The following is a 23,115-nucleotide window of genomic DNA, read 5'->3' on the forward strand; positions in this document are numbered from 1 at the left end:
AATACATTTTTTAATTTGATCTTTATTAAAAATGTTGAATCCTTTTCTCTGTACAGCTTTGAGATTCTCTTGCAGCAGGCTCTGTGTTTGTACTGTGTTCCATCAGGCAGCTCAGCTGATGACTCTTTATCTCAGATCTTTAACCTCCTAAACACTCATTATAGTTAAACTCTTATCTGACTCATAAGAATGTGGCTAAAGGCCCCTTTACACTAGATTTGGTAGATGATTTTTGGGAAGGAAGCTTTCCCACCTGACAATCACCTGCTCATCAGTGAAAGAGACCACACTGCATTTACAGCGATCTTCTCCACAGTATTGTTTGTCCCTATACAGAATCATTGTTTGCAGGCAGCAAATGGCGCCATCTAAATGATGATTTAGGGTACCACACAAATGATCATATTACCCGATGAATGAGCGTTTCACCTGTTCATCAGGTAATTGGCAGCACCTTTACACCAGCAGATCATTGCTAATGAGTGTTCGTACAATTCTCGTCCAGTGTGATGGGGCCTTTAAATAATTTTTTTTTTTAGCTATTAGTAATTTAGAGATAAGGGTTATTAGATGACCAGTGAAAAGTGAACGATTTTCATAGCTAGGCAGAACTTTAACACTTTTATGACAAAGCTGCGGAAAATTTTTAATAAAGACCTATTTAAAAAATGATTTTAAGCCCAAAACGAGTAAAATTTCTCCTGAAGTGGTACATAGCCTTTAATAATATTATAGTCAAGAAATACATCCAGGCCCCTCTTGAACTCTTTTAGTGAACTCACCATCACCACCTCCTCAGGCAGAGAGTCCCATAGTATCACTGCTCTTACCGTAAAGAATCCTCTTCTATGTTTGTGTACAAACCTTCTTACCTCCAGACGCAGAGGATGTCCCCTCGTCACAGTCCTGGGAGTAAATAGTACATAAAGTTAATAGATCTTCCCTGAATCCTGACCCATTCATTTCAATGGGGCTGTGTACATGAGCGATGTTTTTCACGCATCACTTGTGCGTTGCGTGAAAATCGCAGCATGCTCTATATTCTGCGTTTTTCACGCAACGCAGGCCCCATAGAAGTGAATGGGGCTGCGTGAAAATTGCATTGCATCCGCAAGCAAGTGCAGATGCAATGCGATTTTCACGGATGGGTGCTAAGGAGATTATGTTAATAAATAGGGATGAGCCCTAAAGTCCATTTACTTTATTACCATGTTATAATTCTTTAATACAGAAGGCTAAGTAAAATGTTCCTTGAGGGTTAAAAAATAATAAAGCCATTATCGTCTTCTTTCTTCTTCTTGCAGGACCTGCAAAAGGACCTGTGCTGACGTCATCGCGCTCACCGCGTGGTGAGCGCGGTGACGTCAGCGCAGGTCCTGCTGAATGAAGATAGAAGAACCTTTTATCTTCATTGAGCAGGACCTGCGCTGACGTCACCACGTGGTGAGTGTGATTACGTCATCAAAGGTCCTTTTGCAGGTCCTGAAAGAAGAAGAAAGAAGACGGTGCCGGCTGCGTGAACAAGAGGATGAGGTTAGTTAATTTTATTAATTTTTTTAACCCCTCAATCGACATTTTAGTAAGCACTCTGTATTAAAGAATGCTATTATTTTCTATTATAACCATGTTATAATGGAAAATAATAAAATCTAAAGTACACCGTACCCAAACCCTAACTTCAGTGAAGAAGTCCGGGTTCGGGTCTGGATACCAACATTCAGTTTTTTTTATCACGCGCGTGCAAAACGCATTAAAAAGCTTTGCACTCGCGCGGAAAAAAACTGAACAACGCAACGCAATCGCAGACAAATTGCGTGAGAACTCGCACGGGTTTCCCTGAACCCGCCCGCATCACATCCGGACTGAATCCGGCACAGTCGTCTGCAGGGGGCCTAAGGAACTATTCACAAGATTGTGTCCATTTAGCAGATCCAAAACACAGACAGTGGCCGTGTGCACCTGCAACACGGTGTGGACCCATTAAATCGGTCCATGATCTGTATGTTGCGGCCAAAGTTAAGCCATATTGTATCTTTTGTGGTGCGGCTGCACAGGCCTAGGAGCACACGGACTGTACTGAATGTCTCATAGGCTGCAATGGTAATTCATTGCATGTTCAAGTCCCCTAATGGGACTTAAAAGGCTTTTGTCATCAGGAAAATGGTTATAGAACTGGCTGATGTTAGACATGGACTATTGTCCTCTAACAGTCTTTGTCCCTTCTTTCTTCATGCCTCTGTTTTTGTGAAAAATAAACTTTTACTTTATATAAATTACCTCTAGGAGCAATGGGGGTGTTGCCCCTACTCCTAGAGGCTCTGTTCTTGCACCTCTGGCCACGCCCTCATCATGCTGATTGACAAGGCCAGGCAGGATGATGTGAACACTCAATCAGCATGATGAGCGCATGGCGAGAGGAGAGAGAACAGAACCTCTAGGAGTAGGGGCAACACCCCCATTGCTCCTAGAGGCTCATTTGCATAAAATAAAAGTTCACATTTCACAAAAACAGAGGCACATAGAAAGAAGAGACGAGGAATGTTAGGTTTAGCTGACAATAACACATGTCTAACATCAGCCATGGTGTTCCTGATCTCAAGCCCTTTAATGTAAGTGTTAAAAAAGAAGAAAAACATTTTCAAATGTATAGAAAAAAACTCCCTTCCTTTTCCATAATAATAATAATAATAATAATAAATAAAAAGAAAAAAATATTTGCACTGTCACTTCCCAAAATGCCCGAACCATTAAAACATAAACATATTTATCCTATTTATCCCTTATGGCATTTTTTTTGTTGCTTCAACTTCCCCAAAAAAGTAATAAAAAGTGATCAAAAGAGCATACACACTCAAATGGTATCACTGAAAACTACAGATCATAGATGTAGCTATAATAAGTTATGGGGGTCAGAATATGGAGATGCAAAAAAATTTTATTTTTATTTTTCCAGTTTTGTTTTTTTAAGTTCTAGAACATGAGACTACATAACTGTGGTATCACTGTAATTGTACTAACCCATACAATGAAGGGAACAGGCCAGTTTTACCACATAGGGAACACAATAAAAACAAAACCCATAAAACTTTTATGGCCTAAATTTTCTTACAACTTCCCACTACATTGTAGCAATTTACCCAATGTACCCTTAGGCCTCTTTCACACGGGCGTTGCGGGAAAAGGTGCAGGTGCGTTGCGGGAACATACGCGATTTTTCCGCGCAAGTGCAAAACATTGTAATGTGTTTTGCACTCGTGTGAGAAAAATCGCGCATGTTTGGTACCCAAACCCGAACTTCTTCACAGAAGTTTGGGCTTGGGATCAGTGTTCTGTAGATTGTATTATAATAGCATTCTTAATACAGAATGCATAGTACAATAGCGCTGGAGGGGTTAAAAAATAATAATAATAATTAAACTCACCTTGAGCCACTTGCTTACGCAGCCCGGCATCTCTTCTGTCTTCTTTTTTGCTGTGTGCAGGAAAAGGACCTGTGGTGACGTCACTCCGGTCATCACATGGTCCATCACAAGATCCATCACCATGTGACGGACCATGTGATGACCGGAGTGACGTCACCACAGGTCCTTTTCGTGCACACAGCAAAAAATAAGACAGAAGAGAAGCCGGGCTGCGCGAGCAAGTGGATTAAGGTGAGTTTAATTATTTTTAATTTTTTTTTAACCCCTCCAGCCCTATTTTACTATGCATTCTGTATTAAGAATGCTATTATTTTCCCTTATAACCATGTTATAAGGGAAAATAATAATGATCGGGTCTCCATCCCGATCATCTCCTAGCAACCGTGCGTGAAAATAGCACCGCATCCGCACTTGCTTGCGGATGCTTGCGATTTTCACGCAACCCCATTCATTTCTATGGGGCCTGCGTTACGTGAAAAACACACAAAGAGGAGCATGCTGCGATTTTCACGCAACGCACAAGTGATGCGTGAAAATCACCGCTCGTGTGCACAGCCCCATAGAAATGAATGGGTCAGGATTCAGTGCGGGTGCAATGCGTTCAACTCACGCATCGCATCCGCGCGGAATACTCGCCCGTGTGAAAGGGGACTTACAGTGCAATTAAAAAATGCAACTTTTTTCACAAAAAACAAACCCTTACATGGCTATGTGAGTGGAAAATTAAAAAAAGTTATGGCTCTGGCAGGAAGTTAAAAATGAAAGCACAGAAACAAAAAATCTTAGGGTCTTGAAAGGGTTAATATCCAATAATAATAGCTCGTCATTAATTTTACAGGGCTGGTGATTATAAATATTAATATTTATAACCACTACCTATAGTATAGGGTCTTTAGGCGTTTCTAGTTTCCCTGTTTTTCCCTTAGGTCTCATGCACACGACCGTTCAGTTTTTTGCGGTCCGCAAACCGCGGATCCGGAAAAAAAGGAAGTGCTGTCCGTATCTTTTGCGGCCCCATTGAAGTAAATGGCGGCTCGGATGCGGACCAAAACAACGGCCGTGTGCATGAGGCCTAATACTGACGTCTTTTTCTGTTCCCTTGCAATTCTATCTTTTACCAGACATTAAATTTTTAAGCCTATTTATGAAGAAAAACAATCCGAAATCACACAGTTTATCCATTAAAAAAGCACTATATCACATTCTAGTCTGTGATCAATTGAATTTCTTAAAAAAATAAAATTTTATATTTTTTTTTTACAAATAAATGGTCAGTTGGACCACTACTCTATATAACTATGACACAGAGCAATATGTCAGGTATACTAGTCTGTGATCAGTTGAATTTTTAAAAATAACTTTTTACATATTTTATAAACAAATTGTCACTTGGACAGAATCGAGTACAATATATGGTAACTGTGACGCAGACAAATATGGCAGTTATACTAGTCTTTGATCAAATGATTTAGATTTTTTTTTATTTTAAACAAAATGTCAGTTGGACAAAGTCCGGCACTATATGTAGCACAAACCAATACATCAGGTACACTACCGTGAAATCGATTACAATCTACGAGGAGATAGGGGTGACACAAAAAATAACACGTACTGGTTTTATGCAATGGTTCAGCCATCTTAATAGAGGAGTAGATATAAAGCTGAATTAGCCATCACCAGACGATATCTGTAGCTCTTCTCAGTGCATGGGGTGTGGTGGATACTGATGGATCAGGTTGAGAAGAATGATGATGAAGTGTGTGTGTGGGGGGTGCTGTATGAAGAAGATTTCGATTAGGGGATGTGATCGGCCAATCTAAAAAGATATGTTCTTAGGGAGTGCCTAAAATTGTGGACTTTGTGAATTAACTTAATTGCTTGAGGTAGGGCATTCCACAGAACTGGTGTAGCTTGAGGAAGTCTTGGAGATAGGAGAGAGAGAGAGTCTCAGGTTATGGTGGATATCAGTCATAAATCTTTGCTGAACGGAGAGCACGGGTAGGGTAATAGACAGGAATGAGGAAAGAGATGTAGGATGGTGCAGCACTCTGGAGAGCCTTATAGGTGAGAATAGGCAGTTAAAATGGAATCCTATACTGTATGGTCAACCAGCGTAATGACTGGCACAGGGTGGAGGCATCAGAATAATGTCTGGCACAGGGCAGTGGCATCAGAGTAGTGGTTAGACAGATCAGCCTGGCTGCTTTATTAAAGATAGATTAGAGAGGGTCATAATTAGAGATGATCGAATCGACTTCAGATGCTTTATCCGAAGACGATTTGCATAAAACCTTGTTTTAATACTGTATGGTGCGGGAGCTCTGTACAGTATTAGAATGTATTGGCTTAGAGGAGCCAAAGTTATTACTTCGCAAAGTCTCGAGAGACTTCGTGTAAGAACTTTGGGAATTAATTTTTACTGTAAAAAACCTTGATACAGAACAAGGTACCACTCGGAACCGAACCTGAGTTCGGTAGCAAGTTTTTTTACAGGAAAAATTAATTCCCGAAGCTTTTACACGAAGTCTCGTGAGAATTCGCGAAGTAATAACTTCGGCTTATTGGAGCCAATACATTCTTATACTGCACGGAACTCCCGCTCCGTACAGTATTGAAACAAAGTTTTATGCGAATCAACTTTGGATAAAGCATCCGAAGTCGATTTGCTCACCCCTAGTCATAATGAGTTATCATTGTTTCCATGGTATGAAAGGGGCGGATTCTACAGATGTTTTTGTGGTGCAGGTGACAAGAGCTGGCAAGTGATTGAATATAAGGAGTGAAGGAAAGATCGGTGTCAAACATAACACTGAGACAGCGGGTGTGCTGACCAGGCATAATGGTAGTACCATACAAGGAAAGGGAGATATCATGTTTAGGTAGGTTATTGGTTGGAGAAAATACAAGTAGTTCCGTTTTTCAAAGATTCCGTTTCAGATGTAGAGAGGACATGATGTTAGAGACAGCGGACGGTCATTTGTATGCTATGGTACAGCAGGAGAAATGTTATGGATGGAAGTGTACAGCTGGGTGTCATCGGCATAAAGATGGTACTGAAAACCAAATCTTCTGATAATCTGTCCGATCAGGGCAGTGTAGAGAGAAAAGAGGAGAGAACCAAGGACTGAACCCTGAAGCACCCCAACAGCAAGAGGAGGGGAAGTAGAACAAATGATACCCTGAAAGAGCGGTCAGAAAAATAGGAAGAAAACCAAGAGAGAGCACTGTCCTTAAGGCCAATAGATTCGAGCAGGAGGAGATGGTGTCTACACAGTTCAAATGCTGCAGAGAGATCCAGGAGCATTAGTAGAGAGTAGTCATCATTGCATTTAGCTGTCAGGAGGTTGTTTGTCACCATTGTTAAGGGTAGTTTCTGTAGAATGTAGGGTGCAGAAACCAGATTGTAATAAATCAAGGAGAGAGTTAGCGGATGAGGCAAGAGTAGACCAGGCGTTCAAGGAACTTAGAGATGAAGACGGGATTAGATAGGTCTATAGTTAGTTGCATAGGATAGATTGGTCAAGATAAGTTTTTTTTTGGAGTTATGGAGTTATGACAGAATGTTTGAAAGAAGAGGGGAAGATACCAGAAGAGAGAGCTTGAAGATTTTAGTTAGGTGAGTAGTGACAGCTGGGGAGAGAGACTGGAAGAGGTGTGAGGGAATGGGGTCAGTAATGCATGTGGTAGGAAAAGAAGAAGATATAAGCCTGGGAACTTCTTCTTCTGTGACTGGGTTAAATGTGGAATGTGAACCAAAGGAGATGCAGGGGAGGCACGGTAGTAGGCACATTGAAACCTATGAAGATGCTGGCATCAACACAGAAATGTAAAGTTACAAGAGAACGGCTCCGTGACCTAATATGATATACTGGTCTTTGTTTTGAGGTCTACTGATAACTGGGGATCTGTGTTCCTACCACATTGTGAGTTAAAGGGTTCTTCTTTCTTCTGGAATTAAGAATAATGTCTGTCCTTCCTGCACTTCATGCCTCCACTTGAATACATTCCTACAGAGATTCAGCTGAAGATGTTAACAACTGTATTCAGGATCATAATCTCTGACAAGCAGAAAGGAGGATGGTGCAGCTCTTTAGCTCAGTGTTCTGAAGAAGCTTGTCCTGCATTATGATTAGGACATAAATCTGTGTGTACAGATAGGACAGTGGCCATTTTATCGCCCCTGATAATTGCTTTCTAGACAAAACGAGCCATTATATCTAATGAAAAGTATTTGGGAATATAGGTATAATAAAATAATATTTTAGTATTTTCATTTTCTTAATTCCTGGAGAACCCCTTTTATAAAATTTTTGCTAAAACCCTTGCAGTTTGTAGGGAAATTGTTATATACAGAAATAGTGATGGACGAACATCGGCCGGGAAAGTTCGCGATCGCGCTCCATCAATTGTTCGCGAACCGAAAGTTCGCGGCAGGCTCCATTCACTTTAATGGCAGGCGAACCTGAAAAACCTTCAGCTCATATTTGCAGCCACCAAATACTTAGTAGAAGTGCACAAATAGTCCCACAACATGGACAATGACATACCAGAGGGGGGTCAATGGCAAAAATTCCAACAAAAAATATGTGTCTTAATCAGGGGACATTTTTATGCGTCTTAAAGGGAAATTCTCTTAAATGTGCCCTGTTGCACTATATGGAAAGTATATTATTGGTATATACCACCCCTGCTTCAATCACTTTTTTGGGGGGGGCAACTGGTATATCACACCAGTAGAAATTATTTGTTCCAATAACGCTTGTCCCTCTATATACCTGCGGTATAGCAGCAGAACCGCACACAACTGCCGCACAATACAAATGCACTATAATATACTTTCTATGTTAGAAAGTATATTATAACATTGTACAAGGAAGGCAATCCATCAGAATATACATGGAGATAAAACGTAACCTTTAATAATGTTACTATTAAGGGCTCATTCAGACGGCCGTATGCTATCCGCAAAAATGGGGATCCTTTTTTATGCGGATTAGCTGCTGACCTATTCACTTCTATGGGGCCCTTTTCTATTACATGGTTCCGCAAAACAAATGAAACATGTCCTATACTTGTCCGTGAAAGTCTATGGGTCCACAAAAATGCTGAATGCTATTTTATTTTTTTTACGGACATGCTGAACTGTCCGCAAAAAAACGGATCCACATTTTTGCGGACAGCATATGGCCATCTTAATGAGCCCTAAAAGATATCCCTCAAAATGAAAATAAATTAAATTATTAGGGTCCATTCACACGTCCGTAAGTGTTTTGCAAATCCGCAAATTGCAGATCCGCAAAACACGGGCACCCTGGCAATGTGCATTCCGCAATTTGCGGACCGCACATCGCCGGCACTATAATAGAAAATGCCTAATCTTGTCCGCAATTGCAGACAATAGGACATGTTCTATTTTTTCACGGATGCACGGATGCGGAAGTGCGGATCCGCAAATGCGGATCCGCAAATGCGGATGCAGACAGCACATTCTGGCCCCATTGAAAATAAATGAGTCTACACCCGTCCCGCAAAATTGCGGTACGGATGCGGACCCATTTTGCGGAACGTGTGAATGGACCCTTAAAGTTAAGCAAAAAGCATAGTAGGCAATAACAAGTGCTCGGCGGCACTAAATCAGGTGCTCGGCAGCACCAAATCAGAAACCATATGTCCTACCACAATCCGGGGGGTTCCAGTGCACATCCATGAATCCTGGAGGGAAAGCAAAAAATATCTATCCCTGGGCTAGATGATGATGTGGTATTAAAGGACAAGGTGGGCAAAGAACTGTCCCTAATATTGCCCTACAGGGGGGTGCTACTCTGGCCCTGATAGCCTAACCACAGAGCACCCGCCCTGATAAGAGCTACCCCGTCCGGAACCTTACCCTATATAAAAATGGCCTTAGTAAGCCCCTAGCCCCTGACTTCCAGGTGATCACTATATAGATCTATGTGTTTTTGACTCATTATAAAAGTATATTATAAATATATCGCACCCCTCTATGTATCACACCTATCGCACACCTATACCAGTCCTTAAAAGGACTTTTGTGGCCCTATTAGCTAGCGTTTGGTGTACCTAACAGCCTGTCCCTGCTCCCCACAGCAACCTCTCCCTACACTGGCAAAACACTAAATGTAAAATGGCGGCCAGATCAGGTTTATTTATAAGGTAGGGGGTATGTCCATGTGCTGAAATGTCTCAATTGGCTTTCCTGTACCACCTGATGGATGTGTCATGGGTCAAAGTTCTTCACAATGTAAAAGAATATGGCGGGTGCGAATATCGCCATATATATTCGCATGTTCGGCGAATTGCGAACATGCAAAGATCGCCGCGAAACGACCGCCGGGCGAACCGCAAGGCCATCTCTATACAGAAATATAAAATAAACTAACATTTTATTAAGGTTCTAATATGACTAAAATGTGTTCTTTGCAGATGACTGTACCAAGAGTTTGGAGGGACATCTGATATTTTCAGATTTTAAAGCAAATAATCATGGTATAACAGAAGATACTTATGAAGAGCATTGGATTGGATTGTCATTGGATCCTTCTAAACAGATCCGATCTTCTGATTCATCGCAGACTGTTCAGGAAAATAAAAGTCACAGAAGGAATGATGAACATCATAGACCTCACACAGGGGAGAAGTCAATGTCATGTTTAGAATGTGGGAAACATTATAGATATGAATCAGAACTTGCTAGACATCAGAAATCTCACACAGGGGAGAAGCCATTTTCATGTTCAGAATGTGAGAAACATTTTATACATAAATCAGATCTTGTTAGACATCAGAGAACTCACACAGGAGAGAAGCCATTTTCCTGTTCAGAATGCGGGAAATGTTTTATTAATAAATCCAATCTTTCACAACATGAGAGAGCTCACACAGGGGAGAAGCCATTTTCATGTCCAGAATGTGGGAAATGTTTTAACCAGAAATCAGCTCTTGTTGTGCATCAAAGAATTCACACAGGGGAGAAACCATTTTCATGTTCAGAATGTGGGAAATTTTTTAACCAGAAATCATATCTTATTAAACATCAGCGAATTCACACAGGGGAGAAACCATTTTCATGTTCAGAATGTGGGAAATGTTTTAACCAGAAAGCAGATCTTGTAAAACATCACAGAATTCACACAGGAGTGAAGCCATTTTCATGTTCAGAATGTGGGAAATGTTTTAACCAGCAATCAATTCTAGTTACACATCAGAGAATTCACACAGGGGAGAAGCCATTTGCATGTTCAGAATGTGGGAACTGTTTTAATCAGAAATCAGATCTTGTTCGACATCAGAGAATTCACACAAGAGAAAATATTTTTTATGCTAAGAATGTGAAAAATGTTTTACTCACAAATCCCACCATTTTACACATCAAAGAAAAGTCACATGTTACACAAAGGAAATAGAAAGCATGTTAAAGCGCTAAATGATGTTTACTGTATAGAAGGGTTCAATTTTGCTCTTTTGATTCTACCACTTCCAAACTTTTAGCATAGATAACAGGTGCAAGACCTCATACCAGATGTATTTGCTAGTACCATGTGCACAACATACACTGGTTGGGCAATGTACTGGAATATTCTGTGTCCATCCTAGGTAGAGGAGAACTGAGGTTATAAATACTTGAAGCATATCACAGAGGGTAAGTTCTTAATTAGACCTGTTTTGGACGTTTTATCCTGTCTTTTTTATCCACATTCTTGGCCATTGGCGTGTAATAACAGCTTACCAAGATCTTTTTCTTCCTGAAGCTAAGTGACTGTTTATTTATATTGCACAATGCTACTGTATTTGTCGTTTAGCAGTCCTCAGTAAATCTTTTACTCATTTAGCCATTGTTTAAGCCCTATTTATTCCCGTATCCCAGAATCCAAAGTACAACAATGATGAAATGTATGCAATTGCCAATAAATGTCCAGAATACAGATAACACACCAATGTATCAACCATGTGAGTAGAATTATTCACATTAAAAGGACTGTCCAAAGAAAAAGAATATCTTCAAAATGGCTCATCACCGTGGACATAGAAAAACAAAGATTAATATTCATCTCATTTCTCCTCACTCTCTTTCCAAAGCTTATCAGACCTCGCCATTCTCTACTTCCTTCTGCAGCGATAACCCAAGACAGGAACATATAACCACTGCAATCAATCACAAATAAAAACCTAAGCCATCACCTGCTCTTCCTGCATTACCTGATAAATGTACAACCTTTGACAACCAATGGGGTAACCCAGCTTGTTCCAGCCAATATGGAAGGAGAAGTATAGTCGGAACCCACTGTATCTAAATAATTATGAAAAAGGTAAACAAATCTGTATACAGACCGTTGTTAGGAAGTGGATGTGGACCCACTGTGTCTACCAGATTTGGCTTTGGACTACTCCTTAATGCGTTATCCTTGCAGCCTCCTGACCTTCACCCTTTAACTCCTATACAGGAATCTGGATTTGCTACAGGGAAACCACCAGGCCTCTAACTTTTGGAGTAGTCTCTGGTAAACTATTGGTCTTTGGGGTTTAAAAGACACTGGTACAGTGGACTGATGGATCAAGAAAAAACGTAGTTAGGGACAGGCTGACGCTCCAGGACTTCAAATGGAGCCATCAATTGAGGTGCAAACGTTTGGAAAGGAACACCTGGAAAGAAGTGTGGAAATAATCTACAGTCGTGGCCAAAAGTTTTGAGAATTACATAAACATTGGAAATTGGAAAAGTTGCTGCTTAAGTTTTTATAATAGCAATTTGCATATACTCCAGAATGTTATGAAGAGTGATCAGATGAATTGCATAGTCCTTCTTTGCCATGAAAATTAACATAATCCCCAAAAAAACTTTCCACTGCATTTCATTGCTGTCATTAAAGGACCTGCTGAGATCATTTCAGTAATCGTCTTGTTAACTCAGGTGAGAATGTTGATGAGCACAAGGCTGGAGATCATTATGTCAGGCTGATTGGGTTAAAATGGCAGACTTGACATGTTAAAAGGAGGGTGATGCTTGAAATCATTGTTCTTCCATTGTTAACCATGGTGACCTGCAAAGAAACGCGTGCAGCCATCATTGCGTTGCATAAAAATGGCTTCACAGGCAAGGATATTGTGGCTACTAAGATTGCACCTCAATCAACAATTTATAGGATCATCAAGAACTTCAAGGAAAGAGGTTCAATTCTTGTTAAGAAGGCTTCAGGGCGTCCAAGAAAGTCCAGCAAGCACCAGGATTGTCTCCTAAAGAGGATTCAGCTGCAGGATCGGAGTGCCACCAGTGCACGGCTTGCTCAGGAATGGCAGCAGGCAGGTGTGAGCGCATCTGCGCGCACAGTGAGGCGAAGACTTTTAGAAGATGGCCTGGTGTCAAGAAGGGCAGCAAAGAAGCCACTTCTCTCCAAAAAAAACATCAGGGACAGATCGATCTTCTGCAGAAAGTATGGTGAATGGACTGCTGAGGACTGGGGCAAAGTCATATTCTCCGATGAAGCCTCTTTCCGATTGTTTGGGGCATCTGGAAAAAGGCTTGTCCGGAGAAGAAAAGGTGAGAGCTACCATCAGTCCTGTGTCATGCCAACAGTAAAGCATCCTGAGACTATTCATGTGTGGGGTTGCTTCTCATCCAAGGGAGTGGGCTCACTCACAATTTTGCCCAAAAACACAGCCATGAATAAAGAATGGTACCAAAACACCCTCCAACAGCAACTTCTTCCAACAATCCAACAACAGTTTGGTGAAGAACAATGCATTTTCCAGCACGATGGAGCACCGTTGCCATAAGGCAAAAGTGATAACTAAGTGGCTCGGGGACCAAAACGTTGACATTTTGGGTCCATGGCCTGGAAACTCCCCAGATCTTAATCCCATTGAGAACTTGTGGTCAATCCTCAAGAGGTGGGTGGACAAACAAAAACCCACTAATTCTGACAAACTCCAAGAAGTGATTATGAAAGAATAGGTTGCTATCAGTCAGGAATTGGCCCAGAAGTTGAATGAGAGCATGCCCAGTCGAATTGCAGAGGTCCTGAAAAAGAAGGGCCAACACTGCAAATACTGACTCTTTGCATAAATGTCATGTAATTGTGAATAAAAGCCTTTGAAACGTATGAAGTGCGTGTATTTATATTTCACTACATCACAGAAACAACTGAAACAAAGATCTAAAAGCAGTTTAGCAGCAAACTTTTGACATCGGTAAGAGGTACATGCAAAAATTGCCCATATACAATGAGAAAAGGAGGCTTGCTTGTGGACTGACTGGAATGATTATTATATGCAAATTTGGCCAAGGGAGACCCAGTTGTCTTGGTGCGAAGAATTGAAATAGTGAAGATAATTCTCCAGGGTCTGGTTTATCCTCTCAACTTGTCCGCTGGACTGGCAGTCTAAAGCTGCCAGACATGATATGGTTCGGCAGTCCATGAAAAATAAAAATATGCTCTATGAACAGACAAGCTAATTGTGGTGCAGAAGGTGAACCAGGGAACAAAATAGGCCATTTTAGAAAAGCGATCTACCACAATAGTGGAAGGTCTGTAATGAAATTCCAATATGTTGCCACAGGGTCTCCGGAATTGAAAAAGGAAGAAGCAGATCTGCAGACTGTCTGGAGGTCTTATTCTAGGCACATGTCATACAGGAAGCAACATAGTCATTGACATCCCAGTGGAGAGTAGGCTGTCTATAATACCAAGGAAGAACACTAAGGGGGTCATTTATTAAGACCAGCGTTTTAGACGCAGGTCTTAATAAGGCCCTGCGTTGGTGGTGGATCCGCCGAAGTTATGTAGAGGCGCCTGTTCTCCCGCAATCGCTGAAGGACGGTGCGGATGTGCCTCCAATTAGATGTCAGACCTAGAGAGAAGACCAGGATATCATCCAGGCAAATTATGACCCAGACATGGATGAGGTTCCGGAAAATATCATGAATTAATTAATGGAAAACTGGGTGGCATTACAAAGACCGAAAGGCATGACAAGATATTTATAGTGACCATCACAGGTGTTAAAAGCAGTCTTCCGCTCATTGCCCTTATGTACAGTATGCAGGCCCCTTGGAGATCAAACTTCATGAACACCTGGGCTCCATGTAGTCTGTCAAACAGCTGCAAAATCAGCATCATTACATTACACATACAGTATCTTACAAAAGTAAGTACCCCTTTACATTTTTGTAAATATTTTATTATATCTTTTCATGGGACAACACTGAAGATCTGACACGTTATACAATGTAGTCAGTTTACAGCTTGTATAGCAGTATAAATTTGGTGCTCCCTCAAAATAACTCCACACACAGCATTAATGTCTAAACCGCTGGCAACAAAACTAAGTACACCTCTAAGTTAAAATGGCCAAATTGTGCGCAAAGTGTCAATATTTTGTGTGGCCACCATTATTTTCCAGCACTGCTTTAACTCTCTTTGGCATGGATTTCACTAGAGCTTCACAGGTTGCCACTGGAATCCTCTTCCAGGATGCCATCACAGAGCTGATGGATGTTAGAGACCTTGTTCTCCTCCACCTTCCGTTTGAGGATGCCCCACAGATGCTCAATAGGGTTTAGGTCTTGAGACATGCGTGGCCAGTCCAGCACCCTTACCCTCAGTTTCTTTAGCAAGGCAGTGGTCGTCTTGGAGGTGTGTTTGGTGTTGTTATCATGTTGGAATACTGCCCTGCAGACCCATTTCAGAAGGGAGAGGATCATGCTGTTCTTCAATATGTCACAGTACATGTTGCATTCATGGTTCCCTCAATGAACTGTAGCTCCTCACAGCCAGCAGCACTTATGCAGTCCCAAACCATGACACCACTATGCTTGACTGTAGGAAAGACTAGTGTTGGGCGAGCATGCTCGGCCGAACACAATTTTTGCTCAAGCATTGCGATGCTCGGCACATCGCGGTGTTCGGCCGAACACCGCGTGTGCTCGACCGCGATGCTCGAGTCTCCTCCCTGCACGTTTGTTGGCTGCTACGTAGCCAATAAACGTGTGGGGAAGTACTGGCGCTACATCTCCTGTATAACATTTGTGCATCCTAAATATCTGTGACATTCAGTGTAATTTTTTCTTAGCCGCTGGTGACAGTGACATTACCTGCGCTACATCTCCTGTATGATGTTTGCACATCGTAAATATCTGTGACATTTAGTATAATTTTTTCTTAGCCGCTGGTGACAGTAACATTATCTGCGCTACATCTCCTGTATAACGTTTGCGCATCATAAATATCTGCGCATACACTTACAAAACCTGCGCTTCTGTATGTGTGACATACTTGCAAGCATATATACCATTTAATATGATCAAGGCGAGCAGTAAGGGATGGGGAAGTGGCCATGCTGCTGATGGTGCACGCAGAGGCCGTGGCCCTGGGCGCGGTGAAACTGTGCCTGCTGCCAGAGCACAAGAAACACACTCATCCACGATACCTAGCTTCATGTCCCAGTTTGCAGGGCGAAGTCACACCAGTGCGACCAGGTGGTCGGTTGGATTGCAGCAGTAAATGCTTCCAGTCGGTTAAGCACCACCCTGTCTTCCACAAAGTCCAGTCTCAGTAGCCAAGAGTCTGGTCAACAGAATCCTTACCCTGATCCTCCTTCCTCCCACCATGGAGAGTCTTGGCAAACAAGTGATCACACACTCGGATATTCCGAGGAGCTCTTTTCATCGCCATTCCTTGATTTGGACCTCTCGCCAATTACGCTTGAAGAGGGATATGAGGAGATCTTGTGCACTGATTCCCAAACTCTTGAGCATCCACAGTCAGAAAAAGATGATGGTTGGGAAAGGCAATTAGTGTTTCACAAGGTGGATGATGATGATGAGACACAGTTGCCAATAAGTCAATTAGTGTCTCAAGAGGTTCATGATGAGGATGAAACACAGTTGTCAATAAGTGAGGTTCTTGTTAGGTCAACAAGTCAGGAGGATGACCAGAGTGAGGAAGTGGAAGAGAAGGTTGTGGACGATGAAATCACTGACCCAACCTGGGATGGTGGCAAGCCGAGCGAGAACATCAGTACAGAGGGGGAGGGATCCGCAGCACCGCAACAGGCTGGAAGAGGCAGTGGGGTGGCAAAAGTGAGAAGGCGAGCCACACCAAACAGGCCCGCAACAGTTCCCCGGAGCACCCCCTTGCCAAGGGGTAGGTGTTCCGCAGTCTGGCGCTTTTTTGAGGAAAGTGTGGATGATAAAAGAATTGTCATTTGCAACCTGTGCCGTACCAAAATGAGCAGGGGCATGAACACTAGCAACCTCACCACCACCAGAATGACCTGCCACATGGCATCAAAGCACCCTAATAGGTGGGCCGAACGCCTGGGTCCACAATCAGTGTCTGCGGGTCACACCACTGCCTCCTCTTCCCCTGTGTTATGTGCTGGCCAATCCCCTGTCCAAGACGCAGGCCCGGATACCTCCCACCCTGCACCTGGACCTTCGCAAGCACCATCAGCTAGCACATCCACTTCTGTTTCCCAGCGCACCGTACAGATGTCCATAACCCAGGCCTTTGAACGAAAGCGCAAATACCCAGCCACCCACCCACAGGCCATAGCACTAAATGCGCACCTTTCCAAATTGCTGGCCCTGGAAATGTTGCCATTTAGACTTGTGGACACTGAGGCTTTCCATGGCCTGATGGCGGTGGCTGTCCCTTGTTACTCAGTCCCCGTCCGCCACTTTTTCCCGGTGTGCCGTCCCCGCCTTACACCAGCATGTGTCCCGTAGCATCACCCGTGCCCTGACCAACGCAGTTATTGGCAAGGTCCACTTAACGACTGACACATGGACAAGTGCTTTTGGCCAGGGACGCTACATTTCCCTGACGGCACACCGGAGAACATTGTGGAGGCCGAGAGCGAGTCATACCCTAGGATGGCACAGGTGCTACCGACGCCAAGGATTGTGGGCCCTACTTCCATCAGGATTTCCGCCACCACCTACATTAGTGGCTGCAACCACCCCCCCTTCTCTCTGAATTTTCATCTTGCAGCACCAGTCAGTAGCTAAAAGCATTGTAGCACTGCAGTGGGGAAGCGTAAACAGGCTGTGCTGAAATTAATTTGCTTAGGTGACAAACAGCACACCGCCGCAGAGCTGTGGCAGAGTATAAGGGACCAGACTGAGCTGTGGCTCTCGCCACTCAACCTACAGCAAAGCATGGTTGTGTCTGATAATGGCCGTAACTTGGTGGCGGGTTTGGAGCTCGGCAAGCTCACACACATACCATGCCTAGCCCACATGTTCAACTTAGTGGTTCAGCGGTTTCTCAAAACCTACCCCAATTTGCCTGAGCTATTGGTGACGGTACACTGCATGTGTGCCCATTTCCGAAAGTCAATTGCAATTGCCAGCTCACCGACTGTTGTGTGACGTGAGCACGCGCTGGAACTCCATGTTCCACATGTTGGCCAGGCTTTGTGAGCAGCAGAGGGCAGTAGTGGAATACCAGCTGCAACATGGTCGTCGCCTTTCCAGTCAGCTTCCGCTCTTCACAAGCGACGAGTGGGCATGGATGTCTGACCTCTGTGAGGTTTTACTCAACTTTGAGGAATCAACACAGATGGTGAGCGGCGATGCCGCTATTATCAGCACAACCATTCCACTTCTGTGTCTACTGAAACACTCGCTGCTCACAATAAAGGCAGACACTTTGCACGTGGAAGAGGTGGAAATGGGGGAAGACAGTACACAGGGTGATAGCCAGACCACCCTCAGTTCGTCTTCTCAGCGCAAATTGGATGATGATGAGGAGGAGCAGGAGACGGTTGCCTCTGCTACAGAGGGTAGTACCCATAGCAGGTTTATTCCTTCTGTTCAGAGTGGATGGGCCGAAGAGGAGGAAGAGGATGAGGAGATTGAGAGTCATCCTCCTGTTGAGGACAGCGAAGTCTTGTCTGTTGGGACTCTGGCATACATGGCTAACTTTAGGTTATGCTGCCTTTGCAGTGACCCTCGCGTTATACACCGATTTACTGGTTGTTCACTCTTCTCGACCCCCGCTACAAAGAAAACTTCTCATCTCTCATTCCTGTGGTGGAGAGGACTAGCAAAATGGTGCAATACCAGAAGGTCCTTGTGGAAAAATTGCTCCAAAAATTTCCAGCTGACTACGCTGGCAGCAGAGTACGTAGTTCTTTGGGCAACCGAGGAGGGGAGATGAGGGTGATAAAGATGCCCTCAATCGGGGCTGATTACACTTGCTCTACTGCTCCAAATTAGTGGCAAGCCAAGGCTTTTACGTGCACTGAGAAAATAACAGTGACACACACATTGGGGTCACAGCAAATTCTAGTTTATTACAGGAAGTACAGCAGTTTATATAGACATCAGAGAGGCATTCCGCCTGAGGCATGTGGCATTGTTAGATTGGCTGAAATATGAAAATAAGAAAAGAGATAAGACTTGGCATCTGTGCAGTGTGCATTGTTTTACTAACTCTGGTATGTAAATATCTAGCCATCTTGTAATGGAGTCTGTACTAACAACAGAAAAGCATATATGACGTAGCAAGGAGGCGTGTTCTCTTCTGTAGGAAGGAACTAGGCCTGCACAATATATCGCCAAGCAATCGCAATAAATCGCCATATCGCAATCACCAATTGGCCGACCTAAAAATGCTGCAATCGTATTACCATATTTTTCACTTTATAAGACAAACTTTTTTTCCCCCAAAAGTGGGGGGGAAATGGCAGTGCGTCTTATAAAGCGATGGTTGACTTTTTACGTGGCTGACAAGGATGTATCGCCTATGCTGCACAGCGCGGCCGGCGATACATCAGTTACTGTGCGGGGAGGGAGGAGGGGCTGGAGGCAAGTCGTTATTTTAATGAACAAATGTTCTTCTATTTATTCTACACTGCGTGCAGAATTATTAGGCAAATGAGTATTTTGACCACATCATCCTCTTTATGCATGTTGTCTTACTCCAAGCTGTATAGGCTCGAAAGCCTACTACCAATTAAGCATATTAGGTGATGTGCATCTCTGTAATGAGAAGGGGTGTGGTCTAAAGACATCAACACCCTATATTAGGTGTGCAGAATTATTAGGCAACTTCCTTTCCTTTGGCAAAATGGGTCAAAAGAAGGACTTGACAGGCTCAGAAAAGTCAAAAATAGTGAGATATCTTGCAGAGGGATGCAGCACTTTTAAAATTGCAAAGCTTCTGAAGCGTGATCATCGAACAATCAAGCGTTTCATTCAAAATAGTCAACAGGGTCGCAAGAAGTGTGTGGAAAAACCAAGGCGCAAAATAACTGCCCATGAACTGAGAAAAGTCAAGCGTGCAGCTGCCAAGATGCCACTTGCCACCAGTTTGGCCATATTTCAGAGCTGCAACATCACTGGAGTGCCCAAAAGCACAAGGTGTGCAATACTCAGAGACATGGCCAAGGTAAGAAAGGCTGAAAGACGACCACCACTGAACAAGACACACAAGCTGAAACATCAAGACTGGGCCAAGAAATATCTCAAGACTGATTTTTGGACTGATGAAATGAGAGTGAGTCTTGATGGGCCAGATGGATGGGCCCGTGGCTGGATTGGTAAAGGGCAGAGAGCTCCAGTCCGACTCAGACGCCAGCAAGGTGGAGGTGGAGTACTGGTTTGGGCTGGTATCATCAAAGATGAGCTTGTGGGGCCTTTTCGGGTTGAGGATGGAGTCAAGCTCAACTCCCAGTCCTACTGCCAGTTTCTGGAAGACACCTTCTTCAAGCAGTGGTACAGGAAGAAGTCTGCATCCTTCAAGAAAAACATGATTTTCATGCAGGACAATGCTCCATCACACGCGTCCAAGTACTCCACAGCGTGGCTGGCAAGAAAGGGTATAAAAGAAGAAAATCTAATGACATGGCCTCCTTGTTCACCTGATCTGAACCCCATTGAGAACCTGTGGTCCATCATCAAATGTGAGATTTACAAGGAGGGAAAACAGTACACCTCTCTGAACAGTGTCTGGTAGGCTGTGGTTGCTGCTGCACGCAATGTTGATGGTGAACAGATCAAAACACTGACAGAATCCATGGATGGCAGGCTTTTGAGTGTCCTTGCAAAGAAAGGTGGCTATATTGGTCACTGATTTGTTTTTGTTTTTGAATGTCAGAAATGTATATTTGTGAATGTTGAGATGTTATATTGGTTTCACTGGTAAAAATAAATAATTGAAATGGGTATATATTTGTTTTTTGTTAAGTTGCCTAATAATTATGCACAGTAATAGTCACCTGCACACACAGATATCCCCCTAAAATAGCTAAAACTAAAAACAAACTAAAAACTACTTCCAAAAATATTCAGCTTTGATATTAATGAGTTTTTTGGGTTCATTGAGAACATGGTTGTTGTTCAATAATAAAATTAATCCTCAAAAATACAACTTGTCTAATAATTCTGCACTCCCTGTATTTTATTTTTTTCTATTCTGTGCAGTGCTATTAAGAAAATGGCAAGTTTTGTATTTTGTACTTTTGCAGTAATGCAAATATGTTATTTAATTTAGTAAAAGATGTTTTATTTTGAAAAACATTGTGCATTTCAGTTCTTGAGTTGAGCATAACTACATTTCAGCATTATCAGTAATTTCTGTGTGCTTTTGCCTTGAAAATCCAAGCAAATAGACCTCTAGCACAATTCCCTTAAAATATTGCATCGCATATCGTTATCGCAATTTTTAGGGCCCTAATCGCAATCGCACAAAATTCCCATATCGTGCAGCCCTAGAAGGAACCTTCGTGCTCTGGAGAAGATAAGGTGTGGTCTGAGAGCTGGAGTATGTGGGAGCTTTCTTAGCTGAATCAAAGAATGATGTCCACATCTCTATCAAGGGGAACACACAGCAGTTCCAACAGAGGCAGGGCAACACTCTCCAAGGCCTGGGACAGTTTCATGACACCCCGCCAGCATCCTCACACCCTGATGCGCGGCCTAGTGTCACAAGGAGGAAAAAGTTTTGGAAGATGGTGAAGGAGTACATGGCAGACCATGTCAATGAGCCCTCTGTGCCTTACAACTATTGGATGTCCAAGCTGGACACGTGGCACGAACTGGCGCTCTATGCCTCGGAGGTGCTGGGCGTTTTGTCAGAGCAGGTATTTAGTGCTGCTGAGGGCATAATAACCAATAAGCGCATCCGCCTGTCAACTGAAAATGCTGACAGGTTGACTCTTATAAGAATGAACACAGCCTGGATTGCCCCTGACTTCTCTACTCCACCAGAGGAAAGCGGCTGAACATAAAGGCACTCTAAATGTGGCTTTTATGGTGTATTGAATACACTGTATTCCCATGCACCCCTTCCACCACAAAAAAGGGTATATGGTTCAATTTTCCTTTTCTCGTCCTCCTCCTCTATCTTATCAACATGCTTATTAGGTTGCCCTTGCTCCTAATGTTTTAGAAGGTCAGCTCTGCAGCAGACCCTCGCCCCTAATGTTTTAGATGGTCAGATCAGCAGCAGGCGCTCGCCCCTAATGTTTTAGAGGGTCACCTCAGCAGCAGACCTTCACCCCTAATGTTTTAGATGGTCAGATCAGCAGCAGGCCCTCGCTCCTAATGTTTTAGAGGGTCACCTCAGCAGCAGACCTCACCGCTAATGTTTTAGATGGTCAGATCAGCAGCAGGCCCTCGCTCCTAATGTTTTTGATGGTCACCAGCAGGCCATCAATCATAATTTTTCAAGGATGTGTATGATGCCCTCCTTTATGTGTAATAAAGGGTGTTTTGGAGTGTCGGTTCCTTGTAATTTTTGGCAGCCCTTTCACTTGCATAGGCTTTTATGAGTGTAGGAGTCCCACTACCTGAACAATTATACCACAATGTGAAGGAGGCCCTCCTTTATGTGCTATACAGGTTGTATCGGAGTGCCTCTTCCTTGTAATTTTTGGCAGCACTTGCACTTTATATACAAGTAAATATACAGGAAAGAATGTTTCCTAAGAATTTTTCCTCTAAAATCGATTTTATCTTCGGTTTTGTGCATATTATTGTCGGTCTGTAAAAGTGGCGTACTACTCGGACAACATCATTCCCAGCATCGACCTGGGAGTCCAAGATGCATCCAGACATCCTCTGTCACGATCAGTGTGTGTGTGTGTGGGGGGGGGGGGGACGACGACGACGACTCCACACTGAACACAGAAGGGAAGGGGAACAGTAGCTGGGCCTGGAAACTAGGAAAGAAACAGGTCACCTCCTAGACAACCCTAATCCGGGCCCTGCCTACCTATCAATATGAATAGACCTTGAAGGTAGGAATATTCATAAGCAGAATACCTAGGCCCTGATTTCCCTATAAGGTCCTTCTATTGACGGGAGATAGCATGTCTGGCTGTTTTATCAGCACTGCTATCTCTCCTTGATGTTGAGCGACCCCTACTCAGTCGTCTAGTAAATACCGTTTACTAAATATTAAATTATATCCTCTTATAAAGAAATATAGTTAAGAATATACCATTATTCATCTAATATTTAGAGTCGATTGTGACCCTACAATTAGCATAGTACTTATTTAATCGAAAAATGAAAGAAATAGAGAAAAAAAGAGAAAAAAAAAACAAAAAAACACAAATCGCAATGAAAATCGCATATGGGACTTTTAGTAATGTTTAGGTTTTTATGTGTTTTAATGTGTTTATACATTATGGTTTTTATGAATCATTCATGATTTGCTACAATTGT

General features: G+C 42.9%; 3 protein-coding genes across 8 annotated transcripts in view; 1 reads left to right on the forward strand and 2 right to left on the reverse strand.

The window, feature by feature from the left end:
* Positions 1–23,115, reverse strand: part of LOC121004457 (oocyte zinc finger protein XlCOF6-like) — a 1,031,731-nt gene that overhangs the window by 365,292 nt on the left and 643,324 nt on the right. The window lies entirely within an intron of this gene.
* The window catches only part of LOC121004456 (oocyte zinc finger protein XlCOF6-like), a 224,383-nt gene that overhangs the window by 181,785 nt on the left and 19,483 nt on the right, over positions 1–23,115 (forward strand). The window contains exon 4 of the mRNA XM_040436679.1: positions 9,867–10,749. Within this exon, the coding sequence (XP_040292613.1) occupies positions 9,867–10,749 (883 nt within the window). The remainder of the gene's footprint in view (positions 1–9,866; positions 10,750–23,115) is intronic.
* Positions 1–23,115, reverse strand: part of LOC121004526 (gastrula zinc finger protein XlCGF66.1-like) — an 818,554-nt gene that overhangs the window by 79,211 nt on the left and 716,228 nt on the right. The window lies entirely within an intron of this gene.

The sequence above is a fragment of the Bufo bufo genome, chromosome 6 (genome assembly GCF_905171765.1).
Source record: "Bufo bufo chromosome 6, aBufBuf1.1, whole genome shotgun sequence".
NCBI lineage: Eukaryota > Metazoa > Chordata > Amphibia > Anura > Bufonidae > Bufo > Bufo bufo.